This window comes from Lynx rufus, unplaced genomic scaffold (genome assembly GCF_022079265.1).
Source record: "Lynx rufus isolate CCGP_SWC_20201006 ecotype Redwood Valley unplaced genomic scaffold, mLynRuf1.p SCAF_18, whole genome shotgun sequence".
NCBI classification, from domain to species: Eukaryota; Metazoa; Chordata; class Mammalia; order Carnivora; family Felidae; genus Lynx; species Lynx rufus.
The window spans coordinates 34,757,938-34,782,115 of record NW_025814832.1 but is presented as its reverse complement, the minus strand read 5'-3'; the positions used below and the strand labels follow the sequence as shown (position 1 = coordinate 34,782,115).

The 24,178-nt window shown below is 37.0% G+C and overlaps 1 protein-coding gene across 1 annotated transcript in view; it reads right to left on the bottom strand.

Moving 5' to 3' along the window:
• ABCA5 (ATP binding cassette subfamily A member 5) overlaps nt 1–24,178 on the bottom strand; it is a 75,789-nt gene that overhangs the window by 28,571 nt on the left and 23,040 nt on the right. Inside the window, exons 9-19 of the mRNA XM_047081514.1 lie at nt 23,119–23,266; nt 20,517–20,685; nt 18,852–18,910; nt 12,368–12,478; nt 10,992–11,167; nt 10,355–10,474; nt 9,109–9,247; nt 8,052–8,142; nt 7,722–7,861; nt 6,652–6,771; nt 2,264–2,465 (exon numbers count right to left, since the gene is read on the bottom strand). Of these exons, the coding sequence (XP_046937470.1) occupies nt 2,264–2,465; nt 6,652–6,771; nt 7,722–7,861; nt 8,052–8,142; nt 9,109–9,247; nt 10,355–10,474; nt 10,992–11,167; nt 12,368–12,478; nt 18,852–18,910; nt 20,517–20,685; nt 23,119–23,266 (1,475 nt within the window). The remainder of the gene's footprint in view (nt 1–2,263; nt 2,466–6,651; nt 6,772–7,721; nt 7,862–8,051; nt 8,143–9,108; nt 9,248–10,354; nt 10,475–10,991; nt 11,168–12,367; nt 12,479–18,851; nt 18,911–20,516; nt 20,686–23,118; nt 23,267–24,178) is intronic.

The window sequence follows — 24,178 nt, the reverse complement described above, 5'->3', positions numbered from 1 at the left end:
CACCCAAGCGCCCCGATACAAAAATATTTTAGATACAGGGAAGGAAACAAAAATACAGTGAAACTTTGAATGACTGCCATCTTTGAAATGTCGTCTATACCACATTAACTTCCACCATTCCTCTACAGGCAAAACAAGATATACTCCATACAGTTATAAGGATCATTATTTGCTACTGGTCAAGTACATAATTCTATACCCTATTCAGAATGACCTTCTGTGTGGAAAACAGATATCCTTCTGTCTTATCCTGCAAAATGTTGCTGCATCATATGTGATAGGTGTCACAGCAAGTGGGTAGAGACTGCTTAAACTATCACATTTTAGCACTTTATAATTTTCAGAAGCCCTATTGTTTTAATGTTTATTTATTTATTTCTAAGAGAGAGAGAGGGAGCAGGGGAGGGGCAGACATAGAGGGAGAGAGAAGCCCAAGCACGCTCCTCACACTGTCAGCACAAAGCCCAGTGTGGGACTCAAACTTACGGAGCTGTGAGATGGTGACCTGAGCAGAAATCAGGAGTCAGACACTTAACCAACTGAGCCACCCAGGTACGTTAGAAAACCTGTAATTTTTTAAAAAAAATCATTCTTTGGGGTGCTTGGGTGGCTCAGTCAGTTAAGAGTCCAACTTCAGCTCAGGTGATGATCTTGCAGTTCATGAGTTCAAGCCCCACGTTGGGCTCTGTGCTGACAGCTCAGCCTGGAGCCTACTTCAGATTCCGTGTCTCCCTCTTTCTCTGCCCCTCCCTTGCTCAAGCTCCGTCTCTCTCTCTCTCTCAAAAATAAACATTAAAAAAAAATAATTCTTAAATTGTTGTAAGTATACTTAAATCAGCATTTCCAAAAACATACTGCACTGAATCCTAGTTCTATAATATTTAATAGGTATTTTAAGTTAAAAAAAAATCAGGATTAAACAGCATTTGGCAACTCTAACGCTGAAGCAATTCTTTACCATGGAACCTCTTTTCATATGCTCTTTTCATATACCAGCATTTTCATATGCTAATAACTCTTTAAGGGGGGAAATATATGATACAGTATTTCCTAAATGTACAGATGGTCAAATGCATATTTGTTAGGAATTGAATGTTTGTGTCACCCTCCCCCCAAATTCCTAACTCCCAACTCTCCAACTCCCAGCATGATGGTCTTAGGAGATAAGGCCTTTGGGAGGTAATGAGGATTAGATGAGGTCATGGGCCTAAGGCCCTCAAGATAGGATTAGTGCCCTTGTAGGAAGAAAGAGCAGAGAGCTTGCTCTGTCTCTCTCCTGTGCTTAACAAAGAAAGTCATGTGAGCACAGAGCAAGATAATGGGTCATCTCTGCAAACCAGGAAGAGTGCCCTCAGGACCAATTTGGTATCCCAATCTGATTTCCACATTCTAAAACCATGATAAAATAAATTTCTGTTGTTGAAGCGACCTAGTCTATATTATTTTGTTATGGCAGTCTGAACTAAGACTTTTACTGTTTTTCAGGGCGTATTTTAGGTGGGTAGTGTTTAATGAAATAAACTGAAACATGCTGGTTTAAATAAGTATTTTTCTTTTAGTAACGCTGAGGCTGGAATAAATGAAACACTTGACTGACATTTCTTTGATACTGAATAAATCAGTCAAGAAAGCAAATGAATTCACCATATCTCAAGCACATAACAACACTCTATTCTTGCTTATTATATTTCTACTGCTGTTTCAGATCTAACAAGATAGGTGTGTATTCTACGAAAGTGTTGAATTTATGTCCCAATAATTGAAAGTCTAGCACCCATGGGAACCTGAGAGAGGTAAAGCAAAGTTGAAAAGTTTTGATCACAGTTCTACAAGCTATAAAGCCTTCTTTATATTTGTTTCTTCATCTGATAAACAGAGATAAAAGTTACTCTTTCTGTTGTTTATAAAAAGCGGCTATAAATAATAGTAACAGACATAGAACAATTGTGAAAAATATAATTGCAAAATAAAACTTAAATACAGTGACAACAATTCAAAATTTACACAATTACAGAATATTATGTCAGTCCCTCACTATTTAGATGAGCCAAAAATGCTAATTTAAAAAAAGGGTAAAAGCTCTAATGGTATTCAAACAAATTACTAAATGCATGATTCTTTTCTCAGACATTGTGAAGTTACAGCCTTAATCTTTGAAGCTACATAGATTTACCTACATCTACATTTAGAGAATGAAGACGACAAATGGAATTTGCACCCTTAAAAAAAACAACTCATCAGGCAGAAAAGTGATGGCACTTACACTGATCTCGCTGATTTGCTTTCCCGTTTCAAAGTAAGCAAATGAAACTTTGCTACCGTGTACACCTGCTGTTTCCAAAGGCTCCTGGTGCTCACTAGAGAAGCCTTCGCTTCGGAAAGAATAAGTAAGCTCTGCTCCATTTCGTCAAAAGATTTTGAATCCACTTCCTCCTCTGGTGGCTGCTGAGTAAATACACTGTAATCTATTTGCCAAAACAAAACAGAAAGCCAGAAAATTATGGTATATTCCTTAAAAGGATGAAAATCTTTCAGAGACATGTAAATTTTAAAGAAGCACACATCTGGTGGTGATGTAGACAAACGGAACTCTCATATACTTTGGCAATATTAAAACTGAACACACACGGGGCGGGGCAGGGTGCCTGGGTGGCTCAGTGGGTTAAGCGTCCGACTTCGGCTCAGGTCATGATCTCACCATTCGTGGGTTTGAGCCTTGCATCAGGCTCTGGGCTGACAGCTCAGAGCTTGGAGCCTGCTTCGGATTCCATGTCTCCATCTCTCTCTGCCCCTCCCCCACTCATGCTCTGTCTCTCTCTGCCTCTCAAAAATAAAGAAACGTAATAAAAAAAAAAAAAAGCTGAACACACACATAAACTATGACCCAGAAAATTCTCTACTAGGTAGAAATGCAACAAAGATATGTACAAAGGTCCACCAAAACACATGTACAAGAATATTCTTACCAGGGCGCCTGGGTGGCTCAGTCAATTAAGCATCCAACTCTTGATCCCAGCTCAGGTCATGATCTCATGGTTTGTGAGTTCAAGCCCCGCATCAGACTCCACGCTGACAGTGTGGAGCCTGCCTGGGATTCTCTCTCTCCCTTTCTCTCTCTCTCTCTCTCTCTGCCCCTCCCCTGCCTGTATGTGGTATGCACATGCACACACTCTCTCTCAAAATAAATAAACCAAAAAAAAAAAAAAAAAGAATATTCTTAGCTAGCAACCTATCCAGAATAGTCATAAACTGGGAAAAACCCAAATGTCTATCAACAGGAGAATGAATACATAAATTGTGAAATATTCTTGTAATAGAATAGTCTAAAAACAATGAAACTGAATAAACTACTATATACCTACAATAGTTTAAACCCTACAAACATAATTTAGGTAAAAGAGGCCAGACACAAAAGAGACATACTATATAACTGATTCCATGAGACAAAACACAGACAAAAATAATCAACGAGAACAGGGAAAATATATGTATTTTTATAAGTGATGCAATTTTCAAAAAATAAAAAATGAAGATGTGAAAATTGGTTTCAGTATTATGAGAACCACAAGGAAGGATTTATTTGATTTATGTTAAAAAATAAAAAATGAGTAAACATTAAAAACTTTAAGAGTGGAATGGAATAATGCATAAAGTAATATTGAACCAAGCCTGGTTATCCTGGGACCTTAGCAACTCAACAGTTTAGATGAATGACTTAGTAAGATAACCCAGTTTAATCCCTTTCTTTCACTGATACAATGGACTAAATCAAACTAAAAATTGGGGCTAAAATATTGTACATCACAATTGTGGTATTCAGCAAGCACCAATTTACCTTCTACAGAATTTGATACATGTATTTTTAAAAAAAATTTTTATGGTTATTTACTTTTGAGAGAGTGCACAAGCAGGGGAAGAATAGACAGAGAGAGAAAGAGAATCTGAAGCAGGCTCCAGGCTCTGAGCTGTCAGCAGAGTCTGACGCAGGGCTCAAATTCATGAACCGTGAGATCAGGACCTAAGCTGAAGTTGGACAACCAAGCAACTGAGCCACCCAGGCACCCCTAGAATTTGATACATATATTTTTTAAGTTTGTTTATTTATCTTGGGGTGCCTGGAAGGTTTGGTTGGTTGAGCATCCGACTTTGGCTCAGGTCATGATCTCACAGTTTGTGGTTTTCAGCCCCACATCAGGTTCTTGCTGACAGCTCAGAGCCTGAAACCTGCTTCAGATTCTGTATCTCCCTCTCTCTCTGCCCCTCCCCCACTTGTGCTCTGTCTCTCAAGCATAAATAAACATTAAAAAAATAATAATAAAAATAGGGGCCCCTGGGTGGCTCAGTCAGTTAAGCGTCGGACTCTTGGTTTCAGCTCAGGTCAGGATCTCATGGTTTGCGAGTTCAAGCCCCACATAGGGCTCTGTGCTGTCAGAGAATCTTGGGATTCTCCCTCTCTCCCTCTCTCTCTGGCCCTCCCCCGCTTGTACTCTCTCTCTCTCAAAATAAATAAACTTTAAAAATGAAAACAAATAAATTAAAAGTTTATTTGAGAGAGACCTAGTGTGAGTGGGGGAGGGGCAGAGACAGGGAGAGAGAGAATTCCAAGCAGGCTCCCCACTACCAGTACAGAGCCCGATGTAGGGGCTCAAACCCACAAAGCCAAAAGATCATGCCTGAGCCTAAACCAAGAGTTGGACACTTAACCAACTGAACCACCCAGGCACCCCCAGAATTTGGCATTTTTAACCTTTTAAAAAATAAAACCATTAAAATTGGCCAAACTGAATGCAAGTCGATATTAGAAGTAAATTTATTCTGCATGATGGACTTAAAAGTGCTACAGAATAAGGCTAAATAACACTTACACAGCATACAGCCTTCTCATCTCTATTCCCACTACCCAAACATTTCTACCCACTACCTCCTATACCTCAAAGTATTTAGCCCCACAGCTATAAGTGTCTTCTCCATCTAATTCTCTTCCATCATCCAAGGTATTACAAACATACTCACTGATAATGCATTCTATATTCTGATCACTGACTTCCTCTATTTCTTCTATTTCCATACCTTTATCTCTACTCAATTTCAACAAACTGGACGCATGCCCAAATTTGAGACCTTGTTCTTTCCCCAACTACATAAGATCTAAAACTTCTATGTGAACTTTTTCTCTCTGGCTACAATCTGATATCATGTCCCCATCATAAACCTGCCTTTTCTCCTTTCTCCACATGTAAGAGAAACATCCCATTTCCTTCACCCTCCTGACCTACCACCACGACCACCTTGCTAATTTTCAATTGTAAGAAAGTTTCCTCAATTCACATCCTAAACTGCAAAGAACCAGCTTTGACTTTTACCACCACTGAAATGGCACAGTCATGGTCACCACTGGCTTCCATACTATCAAATCCTTCACTGTCTTCTCTGTTACCAAAACCATCTTTTCTGTTCTCATCTTATTCTTCACAGCAATCAACAAATAAGTGATCACTTCCTTGTGATTTTTGTCTGGGCTTTAACGTCTCCTTTTGTGAAGAGAGAAAGAGCAAGGATGGGTCCTTCTTCATCAGCCCTTTTTGGCCCTTCACTGCCCAACCTCAAGGCCCCCCTTCCACTTTTTGTCTGCACTCTCTCCCGGGGTGATTTCAGCAAAACCTATGGCACCATCTACTTCTAACTCCAGAATTTACATCTTTAGCCCCAGCATCTTCACTCAGCTCCAAATGTGTTAATCCAACTGCCCGCTCTACACCTCCACTTGGATGTCTAATAATATAACCAAAATCCAGGCTGAAATTCCTCCTTTCTACAAACCTGCTCCTCCCCCTCCTTTCTACAAACCTGCTCCTCCCCCACTCTCAGGAAATGGCAATTCCATTCCCAGTTGTCAAACAAACAGCTTAGCAATTATTCTTGATCCCTCCCTCTCCCCAACACCTGACACTTAGCCCATCAGCAAGACCTCACCAGCACCACGAATGTGACCCACGTCTATCTGCGCTTCCCTGTTTTCATGACCATCCTACTTCAACGAAGACAACGGTTTCCTAACTGGTCCTCCTGCTTCTACTCCTCATTTAAAACTTAAAATGCATTTTTAAATATGCAAACCAGATGTTTAAAGCACTCCTTTGCTTTAAAACTCTCGATAGCTTCACACCACACTAAGGAAACAAACCAATTTCTTTTCCAGATATTCAAAGATTCAAAGACTAAACATGATCTGGCCCCTGGCCCTCCCCTATAAACTGCTTGGCTCTCTAAACTCCATCCACAGCGGCCTTTCCTCTGTCATCAAAATCATCCAACTCATTCCTTAACAGTCTGTGGTAGCGGTTCCCTTTACCTAGAAAGCTCTGCAATAAAATGTACTTGGGTTTTTCTCGCCATCCAAGTCTTAGTTTATCATCTCAACACAGTCCTCCCTGAAGATACGATCTAAGCTACCTGCCTCCCAAGACTACCCGATTATTTCTTTCATAACTCTGATTACTATCAGTAAATATCTGTTACTTATTTATGTACCTTATTTATCTACTCTTTCTTCCCCCAAATACATATTTCACATGCTTATATGATTATTTGTCTTGTTCACCATCTGCCTGGTTCACTGCCAAAAATTTTTTGTTATAGTTTTGTTTCTACCTGCTTGGTCAATTTCTGCTTCAACTTCTAGCTTTAAGAACACATCTTCCAAAGTTGTCATGGAGACACCATAAGAAATAACACCCAAATTTGAGTGAGTGTCTAGAGCAGAAAATAAACCTAAAAAAAAAGAAAGAAAGAACGTTATGAAGTTAAGCATATCATCATGAATTATTCTAAAATATCCTAAAAGGATATCCTAAAAGGATATCCCTTTTAAAATGGGATATGACTAAATTTACTAGCATAGTGGTTCTCAAACTTTTTGGTCTCAGAACTCCATTAACGTTGTTAAAAACTGCTAAGGACCCCAAGGAATGTTTGTTTATATAGAAATATATCTAGTAGATATTTATCATATTATAAATCAAACCTAGGAAATATTTCTCAGACAGAATGATAGGCAGGGTACATTAAGTCGGCAATATGTACTTTATTCTAGTTAATATAATATAGAAACCTAAACTAATACAGAAAATTTCTGTCTAAATGAGGTAAATGTTTTGGGAATTCTGCACAACATATCTGCATCAGTAACATCCTTTTAGTTACTACGAGATCCTAAACAGATAAAGGAAATTGAGTTTGGAGTTCCTCATTATAAAGCGGAAAAATAATGCCACAATCAAAATAATCCAAGGGTTTACCATATTATCATGTAATTCATTACGGAATCATAAAACTGGAAAAGGACTTGAGAACACATATAAACAATCATGTATGTCTGTGTATAATTACATAATTACATATTCCCAAATTACATCATTTGCCTCTAAGCAAATGGAGCAATCTGTTTCTTGACAACAAAGCAAATACATTTACTTAACATATTAGTTACAGTTTCTCGCATGATGTTTGTTCAAAAAAAACCAAAGAATGAAAAAACATCCCATGTTAGCTTGTAGTTTCTCATTTTCAAAAGCAAAGTAAAGCAGAAATGGTATATTAACTTCAGTTACCTGGGAACATGTAAATATTATTAAACAGAAAAGTATACAACAAAGTAAATCAAGAAAATCAGTTCCCAATGCAAGATCCTGGTTCAACAACCAGGAAACTGAAAGTAATACCTGCAAATTTGTCCATGTCCTTAAAAGGTAAGCTATACACAAGTTGTTGATCATTCTGTTGTAATAAAGTAGCTCCAGGTATATGTTGTTTAACCAGGGACGAAAGAGATTCTGTGGCACAATATCTGTCTATGTACATGCTAGAAAAAACCAAAAATCGTAATTTTTCTAAATAATTCTCAGTAAACAACCAAAAGTAAATTCTGAATGCTTTAAGTAAAGCTAGTGCCATAAAAAATGGCTAAAGTACTAATAGTATGGCAAACCTGAAATAAATTAACAGTAGATCAAGAATATTATAGAAAACAGTCAATAAAGAATAAATGATACCTTAGGCGGTAGCCAATCCCCCATTTACTTTTGAGAAAAATCGAAGAACCAACACATTTCAACATTCCTTGTGATATGACAGCTTTCCTATCTGCAAAGAGAGATCTGCATTTCAATTTTAAGTCGGTAACAGCATTAATAATTGGCATTTATATTTTGTGAATTACCATGAGACACCAATAAGACCATTAAGTATCATTAAATAATCACAACAACCTTACTAGAAAGGTACCAGATTATCACTACCTGGTTTTCAAATGAGAACACTGAGGCAATGAGAAAATACATAGTTTGTTCATGTTTCACAGAGCCAGTGGCTGACAAAGCCAGAAACTGTATCCGGGCAGTTCTGACTCTTTCCTCAAACTGCTCCAAACACCTCAGACTCTTCCTAAGAGGCTTACTATTGCAAGTGTGTTCATAATTCCTTTACAATCAAATGTAAAAACCACAAAAACAAAATGTCACTATGTTGGATCGTTTTTTAACATTTTTTAAAAAACAAAGATAATAGTGAAAAAATAAATCTACAATGTAGACTGTGCTAGACAGGCTGCTTCCTTCTGGGAGACTGGAATTTTGGAGGGGGTCTCTATGACCAGCACCCGGTAGAAACCTTGGGCACTGAGTCTCTAACGAGCTTTCCTAGTAGACAACATTTCACATCAATTGTTAACAACTCATTGCTAGAGAAATTAAGCATATTCTGTGTGACTCCACCGGGAAAGGATTTTTGGAAGCTTGTGTCTGGCTTCCTCCTTGTCCCATGTGCATTCTCACTTTGCTGATTTTGTTCTGTATCCTGTAAGTTTTGGGGTGATAACTCATAAGTATAACTATATGCTGAGTCCCATTAGTTCTTCTAGCAAATTATTGAATCTCAGATGATCTGCAGGACTCTCCAGCATAAAAATATGTAATTCTTAAAAAGTTTAAAACACACAGCTATGAAGAACACACAGCTTCTTTATTTATTCCTCAGGATTTTGTATCTCTGTGTCCACCTCCTATTTTGGCCCCATGACCTTATCCTACAAAAATAAAGTAAAAATCTCACCAGCAAGAATGTCAGCTTCATCCATGAAATGGGTACTAAACACTGTCACCCGATTAAATTTTCTGTATTTCAGGAGATTCCAAACAATATGACGAGAACAGGGATCCATTCCAGCTGTTGGTTCATCCAGCAATAGTATCTGTACGACAAAGAGTGGGGAATGGCAGAGAATCCTCAGAAAAACTAAAATATATAAATTTATGTGGACATTGAGAAACTTTCCCATTTCCAATTATTATTTCCAATCAGAAGTATATTAGATCTGGGTTTTTCATTCATATATGAGTTAGCATAAATTTTTAAATTATTAGTTTGGCAAGTGAATACTTTCCTTGTTTCAATATAAAAAACTAGTATCAGTAAGATACAAGACGTAAGTGTAATAACAATGAGATAAAGAAACTAAAAAACAAAACATTGGTGAGGGGTTGGGAGAAAGATAAATTAACATAAAACCAGAACCCAGAGTCATTCCCAAGCTATAGAGCAGCAAGGGGAAATGTGGCAGGATAGTGGGGACCAATGGGGCTCCCGGCTGCAGCTTGCAAAGCTGTGCAAAGCACTGTATTTCTACAGGACAGAGAACAGCACAAGAACAGACATACACAAAAATAAAATTAGCAGGACAGTGAAAAACTGAACAATTCCTTTGGTTTTATTCTACTTTTAAATTTTTATTATGAACTGTTATAAACATATAGAAAACTATAAAGAGTATTAGAACAATACTGTTATATAGCCACCAGTGAAATTTAATCAATGTCATTTTTTTGGCCATATTTTCTAGTTTTTTTCTTTTTAACATTTATTTATTTTTGAGAGAGAGACAGATACAGCGTGAGCAGGGGAGGGGCAGAGAGAGAAGACGATACAGAACCCAAAGCAGACCATTGGGCTCTGAACTGTCAGCACAGAGCCCAATGCGGGGCTCAAATCCACGGACTGTGAGATTATGACCTGAGCTGAAGTTGGATGCTTAACCCACTGAGCCACCCAGGCACCCCTCTACGGATCTTTTTTAAAAAGCACAAAACATTGCATATAGTCCATCCTTTCCATTCCCCTTCCTACAAGTAACCGCGGTAGTAAATATGTTTTATCTTTATGACTCTGGTTTCACAACCTTATTACTATAATCATATGTATAATAATGTATAATATTTCATGTACGCTGAGACTTTACACGTTATTATATATAAACATGCAATACATTATATTTGTGTACAATACATTAATACTTATTTACCTTTGGATTCCCAAGAACAGCAATTCCTAAAGACAGTTTTCTTTTCTGACCACCACTTAACTTTTTAGCTTGGTTATCTTTGATAGCCTGCATGTCTAAATCCAGTAGAACTTTCTGCACCTATAAAGGGAGAACAATGTTACTTTTAAAATTATACCATTTACATAATTATCAATATTAATTTTTGAATGTCCCAATTTTAATATCAAGTTTAAAAATGTTCTTTTAGTACAGAATTTAATTTTGACATGTATTCATATACAATGATTACTGGTTGAAAGGTCTGTTTTACTTTTGTGACTACCTGGGTAGTGGTGTACAAGGATCAGTTTGAAGGCTGTGTGTGTGTGTGTGTGTGTGTGTGGTGGAAGGAGAAAGGCAGGTGTGAAAGGAAAGGATGGAAGAAAAGAAAAACCTATATTGAGAGGCCGGTGTCCTCCAGATGAAACAAGGACATTTTACATGTGCTAAAATAAAATGTTTATTCCAAATTCCATCTAATTCTTTGTAATGAATTCCCGTTTATGGGCTCAGAACAGGTTTTTATTTAGATTTTCAAGCATTTTTTATACCAGTTATTACAGAAGGTTATTAATTTACAAGGAATAAAGTAAAAATTTCTATATGAATGACATACTTCTTGTATTACATTATTGGCTGGGATTCCTTTGATTGAAGCCAAAATGGATAAGTTTTCTTCTACTGTCAACACATCAAAGTGTATATCTAACTGTGGACAAATGCCAATCATTTTTCTTGCTTCAAACATTTCGTCTATTTCTGAGACTCTGTGTCCATATATAGATGCAAATCCTAAAAGCAAAATATATATTTAAATTTACACTAACTACATTAAGTATTCAGAAGTATATATGCTTTAATGTATACTAACAACTTAGTTACTTGTACGTAATAAATATGTAAGGTATGAATTAATATAAACTCAGAAGGCGTAACACACCTTCATTTTCATTCCATTGGTGACCTGCTTCCACCTTATATTCTAACCTCATTTTCCTTCATTTCCAGTTGATATTACATAGTGAAAAGAGCAAGGAACCAGAGCTTAACGCTGAACAGGGGTATACTGGTGCATTTTTTATATTTCTATTCCAGGAGCAATTTTCCTTCATTTCCAGGCATTAATCAATAGAGGAGAGAACAAAGAAACTAAAAATGTTCCCCTAACTAGATGTGTGGTCTTGAGAAAATCAATCTGAATTCCAGCTTTTCTCTTCTATAAATTAAATACCAATATATCCCACTTAATTTCAGAACTCTTAAATCACCGTGATAATGCATGGAGAATTAGAAGAAAAATCGTAAGTTTTTATTAAATGTAAGATATCACTACTGTCATCAGAAAGTGACACGATTAGGGATAAGCAACAAAATTAAACCAATTTCAAAAGTTAAACTACATTTTAAAAAATGCAGATTCCATACATGGAAAGTCAGCCTTTCTTAAAGCAAAATATTTATTATATTGCCACTAGATTTGGTTATTGTGGAAATATGGAGCTGCCATATTAAATTCTCACCTATAGGGCAATCACATGTCACAATTATACATTTAAGGTATTATTGTTCTTATAATTGTATTTTAGGAGATGGTTTTGACATCTATCATTCTTTCCTTTTGAATTATTGTTGCACATTTAGATACCTATATCTATAATCTAAAATGTCTGCAGGTCTCATTTAATTTTCAATTACTGATTTATTCTTCCTTGAAAATGAAAAATACACATGAAATATCTTACAAAATGAGTACAAAATCAGATCACTTTTATTAAACATGACTGAATCATTTTTAGTTTCTATTGAAAAAAATGTGTAATCAAAAAGTAATAGTAAAGCACCTTTATACTGAGATTGGTCCCAAATCATTAAAAAAAAAAAAATTCAATCAGTACATGTTTCAAGGATAAATAACTATACTGTGATACCTTGGTTAATAACACTAATAAACGGAAGAATTGTTGTTGTTTTTTTAAATCAGAAAACTCTCACCATCAGAAGGCGGGCATAGTCCACAAAGAATATTCATCAAAGTACTCTTTCCTGTTCCACTGTGACCAAGTAATGCAGTAATCTGACCTTCATATATGTCGAATGACAAATCTAGTTCAGAAAAGAAGACTCAAATGTGATTTTTATTTCTGTTAAGCTATACAAAATAATACATAATACTTGAGCAGTCTTGAAACAAATCAATGTTTAATGGCAGATTTAAAGTTATTAGCATATTTAACAGCATAATACTTAATATTATATGATAATAATTCCTTATTATAGTCAATTGTTTGAGCTACAAGAAAAGTAATAAAAATACACCTATATTAACAGATTTCGAGAATATACAAAACATTGGGGAGGGTTTCTGTGGACCCACTTTTGGGACTTTCTATGGGGAGGGTTTCTGTGGACCCACTTTTGGGACTTTCTAAGGTAACTGAAACACAGGGAAAACAAAAATTTGTTCCCAAGGGTATTAACAAGGTTCCTATGGTAAACATATTAGCAAAAACCTAGAAACTAACCAACAGCATGGGAGTGGTTAACTAAATACTTGAGAAATTCAATTTAAATAAAAGAAAAATTGGGGCGCCTGGGTGGCTCAGTCGGTTAAGCGTCCGACTTCGGCTCAGGCCGTGATCTCACAGTTTGTGAGTTCGAGCACCACGAAGGGCTCTGTGCTGGCAGCTTGCAGCCTGGAGCCTGCTTCGGATTCTGTGTCTTCCCTTCTCTCTGCCCTTCCCATGCTCATGCTCTGCTTCTCTCTGTCTCCCGATAATAAATAAACGTTAAAAAATTTTTTTAAATAAAAGAAAAATGGAATGAAGACGTATCAAGAGAGGATGTGTCAATGATTGAAGGAGGACAAAAGACGGGGATCTGAAAACCCAGCTTTGAATCACTGCAGACCCTGACCTGATGAAGGATCTGCAGGCCAGAAGCAAAAATAAATCTTCTCTGGAGGAAGATCACAGCATCCAGAGCATCCAACAATCTCTACAATTTTCATACGCAATGCGCAGCACTCAAAAACAGCCAGACAGGAAACAGCAAGAGAAGATAAAAACCCAACAGAAGTGACAGGTGACAGAAAGGGACCTAGAGGACATACAGATATTGACACCATAAGAGACTGTGAAACAACCATGCTATCCTGCTGCTAAGAGAATGCTGACAAAGAACTAAAAACCACCAAGTGGAAAGACAAAAACTGGAAAAGTTAAGTGAAAAATATTTCAATAGGATTGTTTAATCACATTAGGCCCAACTACAGAAAATTAGTAAATGACAAGAAAAGTCATAAGAAAATATCTAGACTGAAGCACAGAGAGAGAAAAAAACAATGAAAAATTCAGAAAAGAGCATAAAAAATAAATGGGATGAAATGAAGAGTTGTAACATGTAATAATAATAGACTAAAGGATGAGGAAATAGGACAGAAGCAACACTGGAAAGTACTGGAAAAGAAATGGCTGAAACAAATTTAAAACAGAAGAAAGACATCAAGCCACAGATTCAAGAAGCACTTGTAAAACCAAAGTGGAATAAATGTAAAACAAACACCACCGAGGCATGTGGCAGTAAAACTGCTGAAAACCAAAAACAGATCTTTAAGGTTTTTTTGGTGTTTATTTTTTGACAGAGAGAGAGAGAGAGAGAGAGAGAGCGAGAGAGAGCGCAAGTGGGGCAGGGGCAGAGAGAGGGGGACCGAAGATCCAAAGTGGGCTCTGTGTTGACAGCAGCGAGCCCAATGTGTGGCTCAAACCCGCCAACTGCGAGATCGTGACCTGAGCTCAATCCACTGAGCCACCCAGGCGCCCCTAGAAACAGATCTTTAAAAACAGCCAGGGTAACAGTATCTACCAACAACAGAGGAATAGGAAAACCAACAGTTATCTCTGCAACCAGAACAATGGAAAAGGGAGACGACAGATTACATTTTAAAGTGCTGGCAAAAAAAATTACCATCAAGCTGAAACTGAATATTCAGAGAAATATGCTTTAAAGGTAAAGGTGAAAAAATGTATTTGCAAACAAAAACTGAGAGACTGTACCATCAGCAGACCTGAATTAAAGAAAAGAGCAAAAAGCTATTTTTCACACACAAGGAAAATTATCCTAGATGGAAGATCAGAAAGGCAGGAAGTAACAAAGATAAATGACACGGTAAATACACAAGTAAATATAAATGAAACGGTCTTTTAAAAACAATGCTAATAACATTCTCTTTGGTTTAAAATACACATAGAATTAAACTACATGAAAACAATAGTATATAAGTTGAAATAGGCATAAAGAAATAAGTAGGGATAAAAGTAAGTTCCTGGACTTTTTTTCTCACTTTACTATTCTGTAAATACTATAAATTAGTAAACCACTAACTTGTAAGTCGAGGATCCATGTTATAATACCTAGAGTAGTTTCTAGGAAGGGCACGTGCGACCAAGAAGCCAAGAGGAGGAAAATGAGAAACGGCATAATAAAAAATACTCAATTGCTTCCAGTTCAACTAACCTACTGGAGGATGCGAGACCATATAAAAGAGGTAAATTCTCCTGCCTACAGTCCACTAGATCAACTAGTCTGTTAGCCAAGTATGTGACCAGGCCACCATCCAATTCCAGATAATCCACAAACTGACTGAAGAACCAAACGAGAGACTCCTCAGTCATAGCAAAATAATAACTGCCTTAAGCCACTGAGCATTAGAGTGGCTAAAGCTGAACGGTTCGGGCAGAAATAACAACCGATTCCACATCAAGAAGCTAGGAAGGGGCTCCTGGGTGGCTCAGCCCGTTAAGCATCTGACTCTTCATTACGGCTCAGGTCATAATCTCACGATTCACGAGATGGAGCCCTGTGTCACGTTCTATGCTGACAGCATGGAGCCTGCTTGGGATTCATTCTCTCTCCCTCTCTCTCTCTCCCTCTCTGCTCCTCTCCTGCTCTCTCTCTCAAAATAAATAAACTTTTTTTTTTAAAGCTAGGAAAAGCAAAACTAATTAAACCCAAAGAAAGTAGTCAAACAGAAATAACAGAGTAACACAACTCAATTAACTGCAAAGCAAACACATGTATGATAAAGAAAACCAACAAAGTTGATGCCTCGAAAAGATTAATAAAATTGATAAGCCCAGTGCAAAACAAATGAAAAAAAATTACAAATTACTAAATATATAATGAAGACAGGGAACATCATTACAGATTCTACAGACATGTAAAAGATTATGAATAACCTGTAACAACCATTTGGCAACTTAGAATCTAAGTTTGACGTGTAGCTACGACCATAAAATCATCACCACTATCAAGATGATGAACATATTCATCTCCACAAAAAATGCTGCTTTAAAATGTTTGTCCTTTGCCTATTCCACCCATCTCCAAGTAACCACTGGTCTGCTCTTTTTCACTACACATTAGTTCTGCCTTTTCTGTTTTACATGAATGTAATCCTATACTACGTAGTTTTATTTCTAGCTTCTTTACTTAACATCATTATTTAGAGATTCATCCATGTTGTAGCACGTATTAAGAATTCATTCCTTTTATGCCAACGAGCATTCCACTGGATGCATATGCCACAGCTGGCTATGCATTCCCCTATTAATAGGCATTTTAGACTGTTTTCAGTTTTTGTGTAACAAATAAGTTTACAATGAATATTCCTGTATAAGTCTTAGTATAAAACAATTTTCACCTCTCCTGGACAGATGCCTAGAAGTGAAATGGTTAGATCACATAACAGGTGCATATTTAACTCTTTCACAAATCGTCAAGCTATTTTCCAAAGCACCTGTGCCCGTTCACATCCCCTCCGGCAGCGCATGAGCTCCAGGTTTCCACCTTCACCAACACTCGGTATGACCAGCCTTTCCAATCTTCGTCATTCCAGTGTTATGTGGTGACAGATGGCAGCTAAGCTTGTGGTTAGCATAGCATAATGTATAGAAAATAATAATTTTAACCATTCTGCTAAGTATGTAGTGATATCTTGTGATTTTAATTTGCAATTCCCTAATGAGTAATAGTGTTGGACACCTTCTCATGTACTTAGTTGCTATCCTTCTATCTTCTTTGGTGAAGAGGATATTCAAATATTCTGCCCATTAACTGGGTTCTTTTCTTATTATTGAGTTTTGAGAGATCTTTATATATTCTGGATCCAAGTTCTTGATCAGATCGATGATTTGCAAATATTTCCCCCAGGCCAATGGTTTAGCTTTTCATTTCCATTAACAGTATCTTACAAACAGAAGCCTTCTTAATTTTTACAGTCCAATTCATCAATTAATTTACAGTTGTGCTTCTGTGCATATCTGGGAAATTTTCATGTAACCCCAGACTGCAAACGCATTTCTTCTATGGATCGTTTTTTTTGAAGTTTGAGAGTTTTAGGTTTTACATTTAGGTGTATGATCCATTTTCAGTTAGTTTTTGTATATGGTGCCTACGACAGACCAATGCTCACTTTATCCAATTGTTTCAACAGCATTTGTTTAAAAGTCCATCCTTTCTCTAGCAAGGTAACTTTGCATCTTTGTTGCAAGTTACCTACTCATACACATATGGGCCTATTCTACACTCTCTATTCTGTTTCACTGATCTATTTTTATGTTGTTTTTATGCCAAAATTACACTGTCTTGATTACTGGAGCATTCATACGAAGTCTTGTAACAAAGTTATACTAGTTCCTCAACTTTGGTCTTCTTTTTCAAAGTGTTTTTGACTATTCTAGGTCATTTGTATTTTCTTGGAAAGTTTAGAATCAGTTTGTCAAAAGCTACAAAAAAAAAAAAAAAAAAGCCCTATTAGGATTTTTATTGTGCCTGAATCTACTGAAATTTGAGTAAAGTTGGCATCTGACCCTGAGTCTTCTCACCCATGAACGTGGTATCTCTACTTATTTACATACTCTTTATTCTTTCAGCAACTTTAAAAAAAATTTTTTTTTTAACTTTATTCATTTTTGAGAGACAGAGCATGAGCAGGGAAGGGGCAGAAAGAGAGGGAGACACGGAATCTGAAGCAGGCTCCAGGCTCTGAGCTGTCAGCACAAGAGCCCGATGCGGGGCTCGAACTCACGAACTGTGAGATCATGACCTGAGCCAAAGTTGGACACCCAACCGACTGAGCCACCCAGGCGCCCCTTTCAGCAACTTTTAAAAATTTTTCAGGTTACAAATCTGTTACATCTTTTGTCATATTTATCTATAAATATGTTTAGATACTTATGGGCTATTTTTAATTTTAATTTCTTTTTTTAATATAAAATGGACTTTTTAAAAGTTTATTTATTTATTTTTGGCAGAGAGTACACAAGCAGGGGAGATGCAGAGAGAGACAGAGAGAGAGGAAGAGAACCCCAGGGAGGCTCCGCACTGTTAGCGTGGAACTTGATGCAGAGCTCGAACTCACAAACTGAGATCATGACCTGAGTCAAAATCAAGAGTCTGGTGCTTAACTGACTAAGTCACCTAGGCGCCTCATTAATTTTACTTTCTAATTATCTGTTAGTAGTATATAGAAGGACAATTTATTTTTCTACATTTATCTTATACTCTGCCCCCTTACTAAATTCACTTTTTAGTTCCACTAACTTTTTTTGTAGCTCTAACCAGATTTTTTAAATTTATACTCATATCAACTGCTAACAGCTTCACTGCCTCCTTTCCAATTTGGATGCCCTCAATAATACTGGTGAACCATATCTAGTCAGTTGAAGGCCTGCTGAGCAAAAATGGTTTCCCTGAGAAGGAGGAATTCTGCCCCAAGACCGTAGCATAGATGTCCTGAGTCTCCAGCCCGACAGCCTCCCCTATGAATTTCAGACTGAAGCCTGCAACTTTAACTCTTATCTGAGTTTCCAAGCTGCCATGCTGCCGTGTAGATTTCAGACTCGCCAGGCCCCACAATCACATGGACCAATTTCTTAAAATTAATCTCCTTATTCCCTCCTTCTCCCACCCCGCCAGCTCACCCTGCTCTCTACATATGTGGACGTGTGTGTGCGTGCATATGTGAGTGTGTGTATGTATGTGTGTGTGTATATATATACTCTATTCATTTTGAAGAATCCTTACACATTGTTAAACATTCTACAATTCTCACAATAGTTCTCACGGCAAGGAATTATCAGACTCAAAATGTCAGTAGTGCCAAGGTCGAGAAACCCTGTGCTAGGTCAAAAGGAAACAAAATTAACTAACATGTAGACACATGCATAATAATAGAACAAAAAAGGACACAGACTTGTTCAAATAACTGAATAGTTTTCATCTTTAATAGATTACTTTTTACTCTTAGTATTTTATTTGTTGTTAATTTTATTATGAATACTAATCACGTAAATAAATGAAAGTGCCCCTAAAAGAGAGAAAACTGTGCTAAAGAAGTTTAAATTTTGTACAAACTATGTAAATTGTTTCCCAATTTGTACTTTACAATCATGGACTGGGTACAACGAAAGCTACTTACTTCTCAAAGCCTCCACGCTTTCACCTTTCTTTCTGTACGTCTTCTGAATACCACTGATTCTGAAAAACACGATTCTCTAAGTATTCAAAGCAATTTATAAGGTTGTGCGTTTCCATGTGTAGTATTGTTATCAAAGCTGTCATATTTTATAGGAATAATAATAAAGTACCTTCCTACTAAAACAAGAAACCTAAGAGAGGTGACAATAATTATAAAATTATTTTAAAGAAACCACAAAAGCATTCAGTATTCCTGTCCATTTTAAGTGTCATTCATTCACATTTCATGACAAGCCAACTTCTGAAAATAAAGCCTTTGGCTCCAGCAATTTATAGATGTCTCTTCATCTTAGATACTTTTCTGTTTGTAATTTATCAATACTTGTCACAACAGTTAACGGGGATTAAAAACCAAATGCTATATTTCACATCAGCACACATTTCAAACTATCCATAAACGTGAAGTGCTTCTCTCATTCCACTTTAAATGTCTCAAATAACTTAAAGAATTAATGGTTTTGTTAACCACTTTCAATTTTGCCCCTGAGAAGGCAGACCATTAACCCACTTATTACATCCTAAGTATCTGACTCTCCCTTGCTTTTTATACGTTCTTAAACTTGAAAAACACATGTTATATTATACTTCACTTTTTCTTTCATTTTTTGCCTTTTATTTCTTTTCTCTTCTTCCTGTTACTTTTTTTTTTTTTTTAATTTTTTTTTTTTTTCAACGTTTATTTATTTTTGGGACAGAGAGAGACAGAGCATGAACGGGGGAGGGGCAGAGAGAGAGGGAGACACAGAATCAGAAACAGGCTCCAGGCTCTGAGCCATCAGCCCAGAGCCCGACGCGGGGCTCGAACTCACGGGCCGCGAGATCGTGACCTGGCTGAAGTCGGACGCTCAACCGACTGCGCCACCCAGGCACCCCTCCTGTTACTTTTTAAATTTGGTTTTGACTGATCTAGAAAGGCATCGTAGTGAATTTCTTGGGTTCACAGAAATTAAACTGATACTCTGAGTCACAATACCTAAAAGTCTATGAAATTAAGAGAGGACAATATGTTGTATAACTTAGACAATGCAGCCGGAATAAAATTATAAAGCTAATATTTGTTCTGTTTCAATCTACTTAATGGAAATCTGAAAATGGCTTAATTGTATGAATACTAGGTTTTATAACTTTTAAAAATTTCCATTGAAACATAAAATTTCAAACCTAACACAACCTTATTCTAAATGGTTGCAAAGAAAATAAGAACCTAAAAGAGAAACTGCTCATATTAATTCTGTGTTTTAAAAATCATGAGATGTGGGGGTGCCTGGATGGCTCAGTCGGTTGAGTGTCCGACTTCGGCTCAGGTCATGTTCTCACAGCTCCTGACTTCGAGCCCCGCGTCGGGCTCTGTGCTGACAGCTCAGAGCCTGGAGCCTGCTTCTGTTTCTGTGTCTCCCTCTCTCTCTGCCCCTAACCCACTCGCATTCTGTCTCTGTCTCTTTCAAAAATAAATAAACATTAAAAAAAAAAATTTTTTTTTTTAAAATCATGAGATGTGTACCAAAATCTAAGATACAGTAGTTCCATACATTATTTAAAAATAGGATTTAAATGTAGCACTGTTTAACTACTTCTTATACCTAAGTTGCCAAAGATTAAATCATACCTTATGGCTTCTTTTCCCACAAATTCTGAAGAAACAGGCTCAACAATTTCACTAAAACTAATATTTCCATTAACATTGCCCTCTGATAACTCCTTATAATTTCTTTTGCTTTTTGACCAATATGATGGCTTTAGAAAATATAAAGATGATCTCCGTAAGCCAAATTCCCCTGAAAAATAAAAAAAAAAAAAAATTGAATTACCCTCACAAATTATTTCTAAAAACTAGATTTGAAATTATAAAGACAGTATGTGAAACACATGACCTGGAGCTAAAGTTCATATTAAAAGTATTAAATCAGCACTGTGTGAAAAATGTTTTTATTGACAAATAATTCTAGTCTATAAACCATCTGAGATGCTTAGAGCACATGAGAATGTAAAGGTGAATAAAGCGCATTTTCTGTCCCGAAGGAGCTCCCATCTTTATGGGCACACATGTGGAACGAGCGCCTAGAACACGCTGCAGACATGAAGCACATCATGCATGGCGCTAGTAAGAGTTCAAAGGAAGAGAAGTTTATGCCTGAATGAGGAATATATCCTGAAGGCTGTAATGGGTATCATCTTATCGTGTCTTTGAAAACGGCTAGTACTTATTACTTCGAAAAGTGGACACAGTTCACGGAGGTTTTTAAAATCAGGAGAGTAACACGGCAACAGGACAGGCAAAGAAGACCTAGACACAGTAGACAGTGATGGTTGCTCACACAGTACATATCCATTTTCACCTCTTTCCCTAAAAAAGCCAACACTTCCCATTTAAAAAAAAATATCCAACCTCTTCTAGACGGCCACATCTAGATCTGATCCCCTCTACGGAGAGGATCCTAACTCATCTGATCAGCACGTGGCATCCTCTGGTGACTGTTATTGCTCTGGCTGTCAGCATGTAACCAATCAGAAGCGAAGGGTTTAGGTGGGGGAAAGATTCACCCTCCCTCCTCCATTGGACAGGAACAAAGAAGCATCCCACAGCAGCCAGGAAGACAGGCACGGGGGCAAAAGCCTAGAGAATGTGGGTCTTTGAGTAAGGCAACCAATTCGGAACCTATCAAATCTCTGGACTTCCTTTTAAGTAAAACAATCAGTTTCCTTCTTGCTTAAGCCAATTAAAACGATCTTCTGTTAAGAGTAACTAAAAACAATCTAACCGAGGGCGCCTGGGTGGCGCAGTCGGTTAAGCGTCCGACTTCAGCCAGGTCACGATCTCGCGGTCCGTGAGTTCGAGCCCCGCGTCGGGCTCTGGGCTGATGGCTCAGAGCCTGGAGCCTGTTTCCGATTCTGTGTCTCTCTCTCTCTCTGCCCCTCCCCCCTTCATGCTCTGTCTCTCTCTGTCCCAAAAATAAATAAAACGTTGAAAAAAAAAAAAATTAAAAAAAAAAAATAAATAAATAAATAAATAAAAACAATCTAACCGATTCACTGAAGCTGGGCTTAAATAGGTAAATAGGGCTATTTGGATGAATATAAAATACAGTAAGGAGGAAGACAGTGAAAAGGAGAGCTTAAATGTATAAAAGTAATGTGAAGGACATTCATACATAAAGAGTTTCTATTTAATTCACTAGGATATGTCCAGCAAGATGATTTCTGAGCAGGTGATTAATTTGATTAAAGGCAATGGCTAAGTTTTAGACAGGCTTGAAGCAGGTAATTAGATGAGAGGTATGGTCTAGATGCCTTCCGCAGTGGTGGAAATGTCCTGTATGCATACTATACCATATGGTAACTAACAGCCATTTGTGGCTTACTAAGCAGTCGGAAGGTGACTTGTGCTACCGAGGAAATGGGCTGTTAATTTCTTTAATTCTAATTAATTCAAATTTTAAAAATCATATTGTCTAGTAGTTACCATATAAGTGCCAGTCTAGAGCACAGAAAAAAGTAATGAGGAACTCAAAGGGGAAAGTCAAGGGAGTGTTAGATTATTTTAATAATATTTTCAATCAATAGGAGTTGGCTATAGATGAATGATGGATAAGGACAGTGGTGGGAGTTACAAGATTACCTCATAGTTTTGCACCTTAGAGGGTAAAGTAGTGAAATACTTTAGCCAACAAAGATTAACATTAACAATACTTTAGCCGGGGCGCCTGGGTGGTGCAGTCGGTTAACCATCCGACTTCAGCCAGGTCACGATCTCGCGGTCCGTGAGTTCGAGCCCCGCGTCAGGCTCTGGGCTGATGGCTCAGAGCCTGGAGCCTGTTTCCGATTCTGTGTCTCCCTCTCTCTCTGCCCCTCCCCCGTTCATGCTCTGTCTCTCTCTGTCCCCAAAAATAAATAAACGTTGAAAAAAAAAATTAAAAAAAAACAAAAAACAAAACACAGTACTTTAGCCAACAAAGATTAACAACAGACATAAATTGAGTCACAGACTTAAGTTTTCAAAGCAAACTGCTCTCTGTTGAAGAGAATCTCCCTACATTCACTAGTCATTAAGGCACAGGTACGAAATATACTTATTTAAAATTAAACTAAGAGTTTAAACAACAAATATGACTAGGGTACTCCAGCTAGAAGAAAACATTTAAATTAAGTTGACCCTATGTGAGCAAAAAAATTAAAATCTTTAAAGTAAAATCCAATAGGTACCTGCATACCTGGAATGACTTGATCAAGATAGACAGCCAAGAGGACATAGAATATACTATTAAGTGCTAGCATGACAAGAGTAATAATTAGAGGATATGGGCCTTCAGTCAAATTAGAAAATAAAGCACCTTCATTAAAATCTTCTAAATGCATGACCTGGAAAACAGAAACACCAACTTTATTATATAAAAACAATACAAATAAGCAAAAGTTAACACTACTTAGAGTTACTCATTATAACCAGATCGATGGTAACCAAACTGGGCCTTCTAACAGTCTACTAAATTACTAGTAAGAATTTATAAGGAAAACAACAAACTTTACCAAAATATAAGTTTATCACAACAATCCATTTCAATCCCTTTTAATGTTATGTTTTAAAATTAGTATACATCCCTTTCCAGGGCATTTAATTCTAATGTTATGACTATCAAAGGAAATAAAAATAAAGTATGCTCATACTACTAACTGCTGCAAACAAATGGTCCACATGGAAGTCAAACAAATTAAGTATTAGAGGATAAAATTATGATCAGCATCTTTTCAATACTGAAAAGGGAGAAGGTATTCTGATTAATTAACACAACTCTTCCATTATTCACAATAGATATATGTGATAGAGCAGAAAGACATGTACTAGAGGTTGAGGTGTCATTTAGACCCCAGATCTGCCATTAGGAATAAATGTTAATTACACCATTCTGGATCTCAGTCTCCTCATCTGTGAAATGAAGATGATTAAATGACATTGAGAAGTCCTTCCCACAAGCAACAAAGACCTATGAATCTATAAATCTACTTTCCTAAGGGAAGGAGAACTCAGTGGACTCTTAAAATGTGTAAACGATAGCTCTTAGGTCCAAAGTAATTAAAATTTGCTTAACTCAATACTCATAAACATTAATCTATCTTAGGTTTCACAAATCAGAATATTCTATTTAGTCAACATGAATAATCTCTTATTTTGAGTAATTACATTTTTTCTTTATACATTGACCAAATTTATGTTTTATAATAGAAGAAGCAGTTTCTCATAAGAATACTTCCCTCAGAACCTGACTGCCCCTA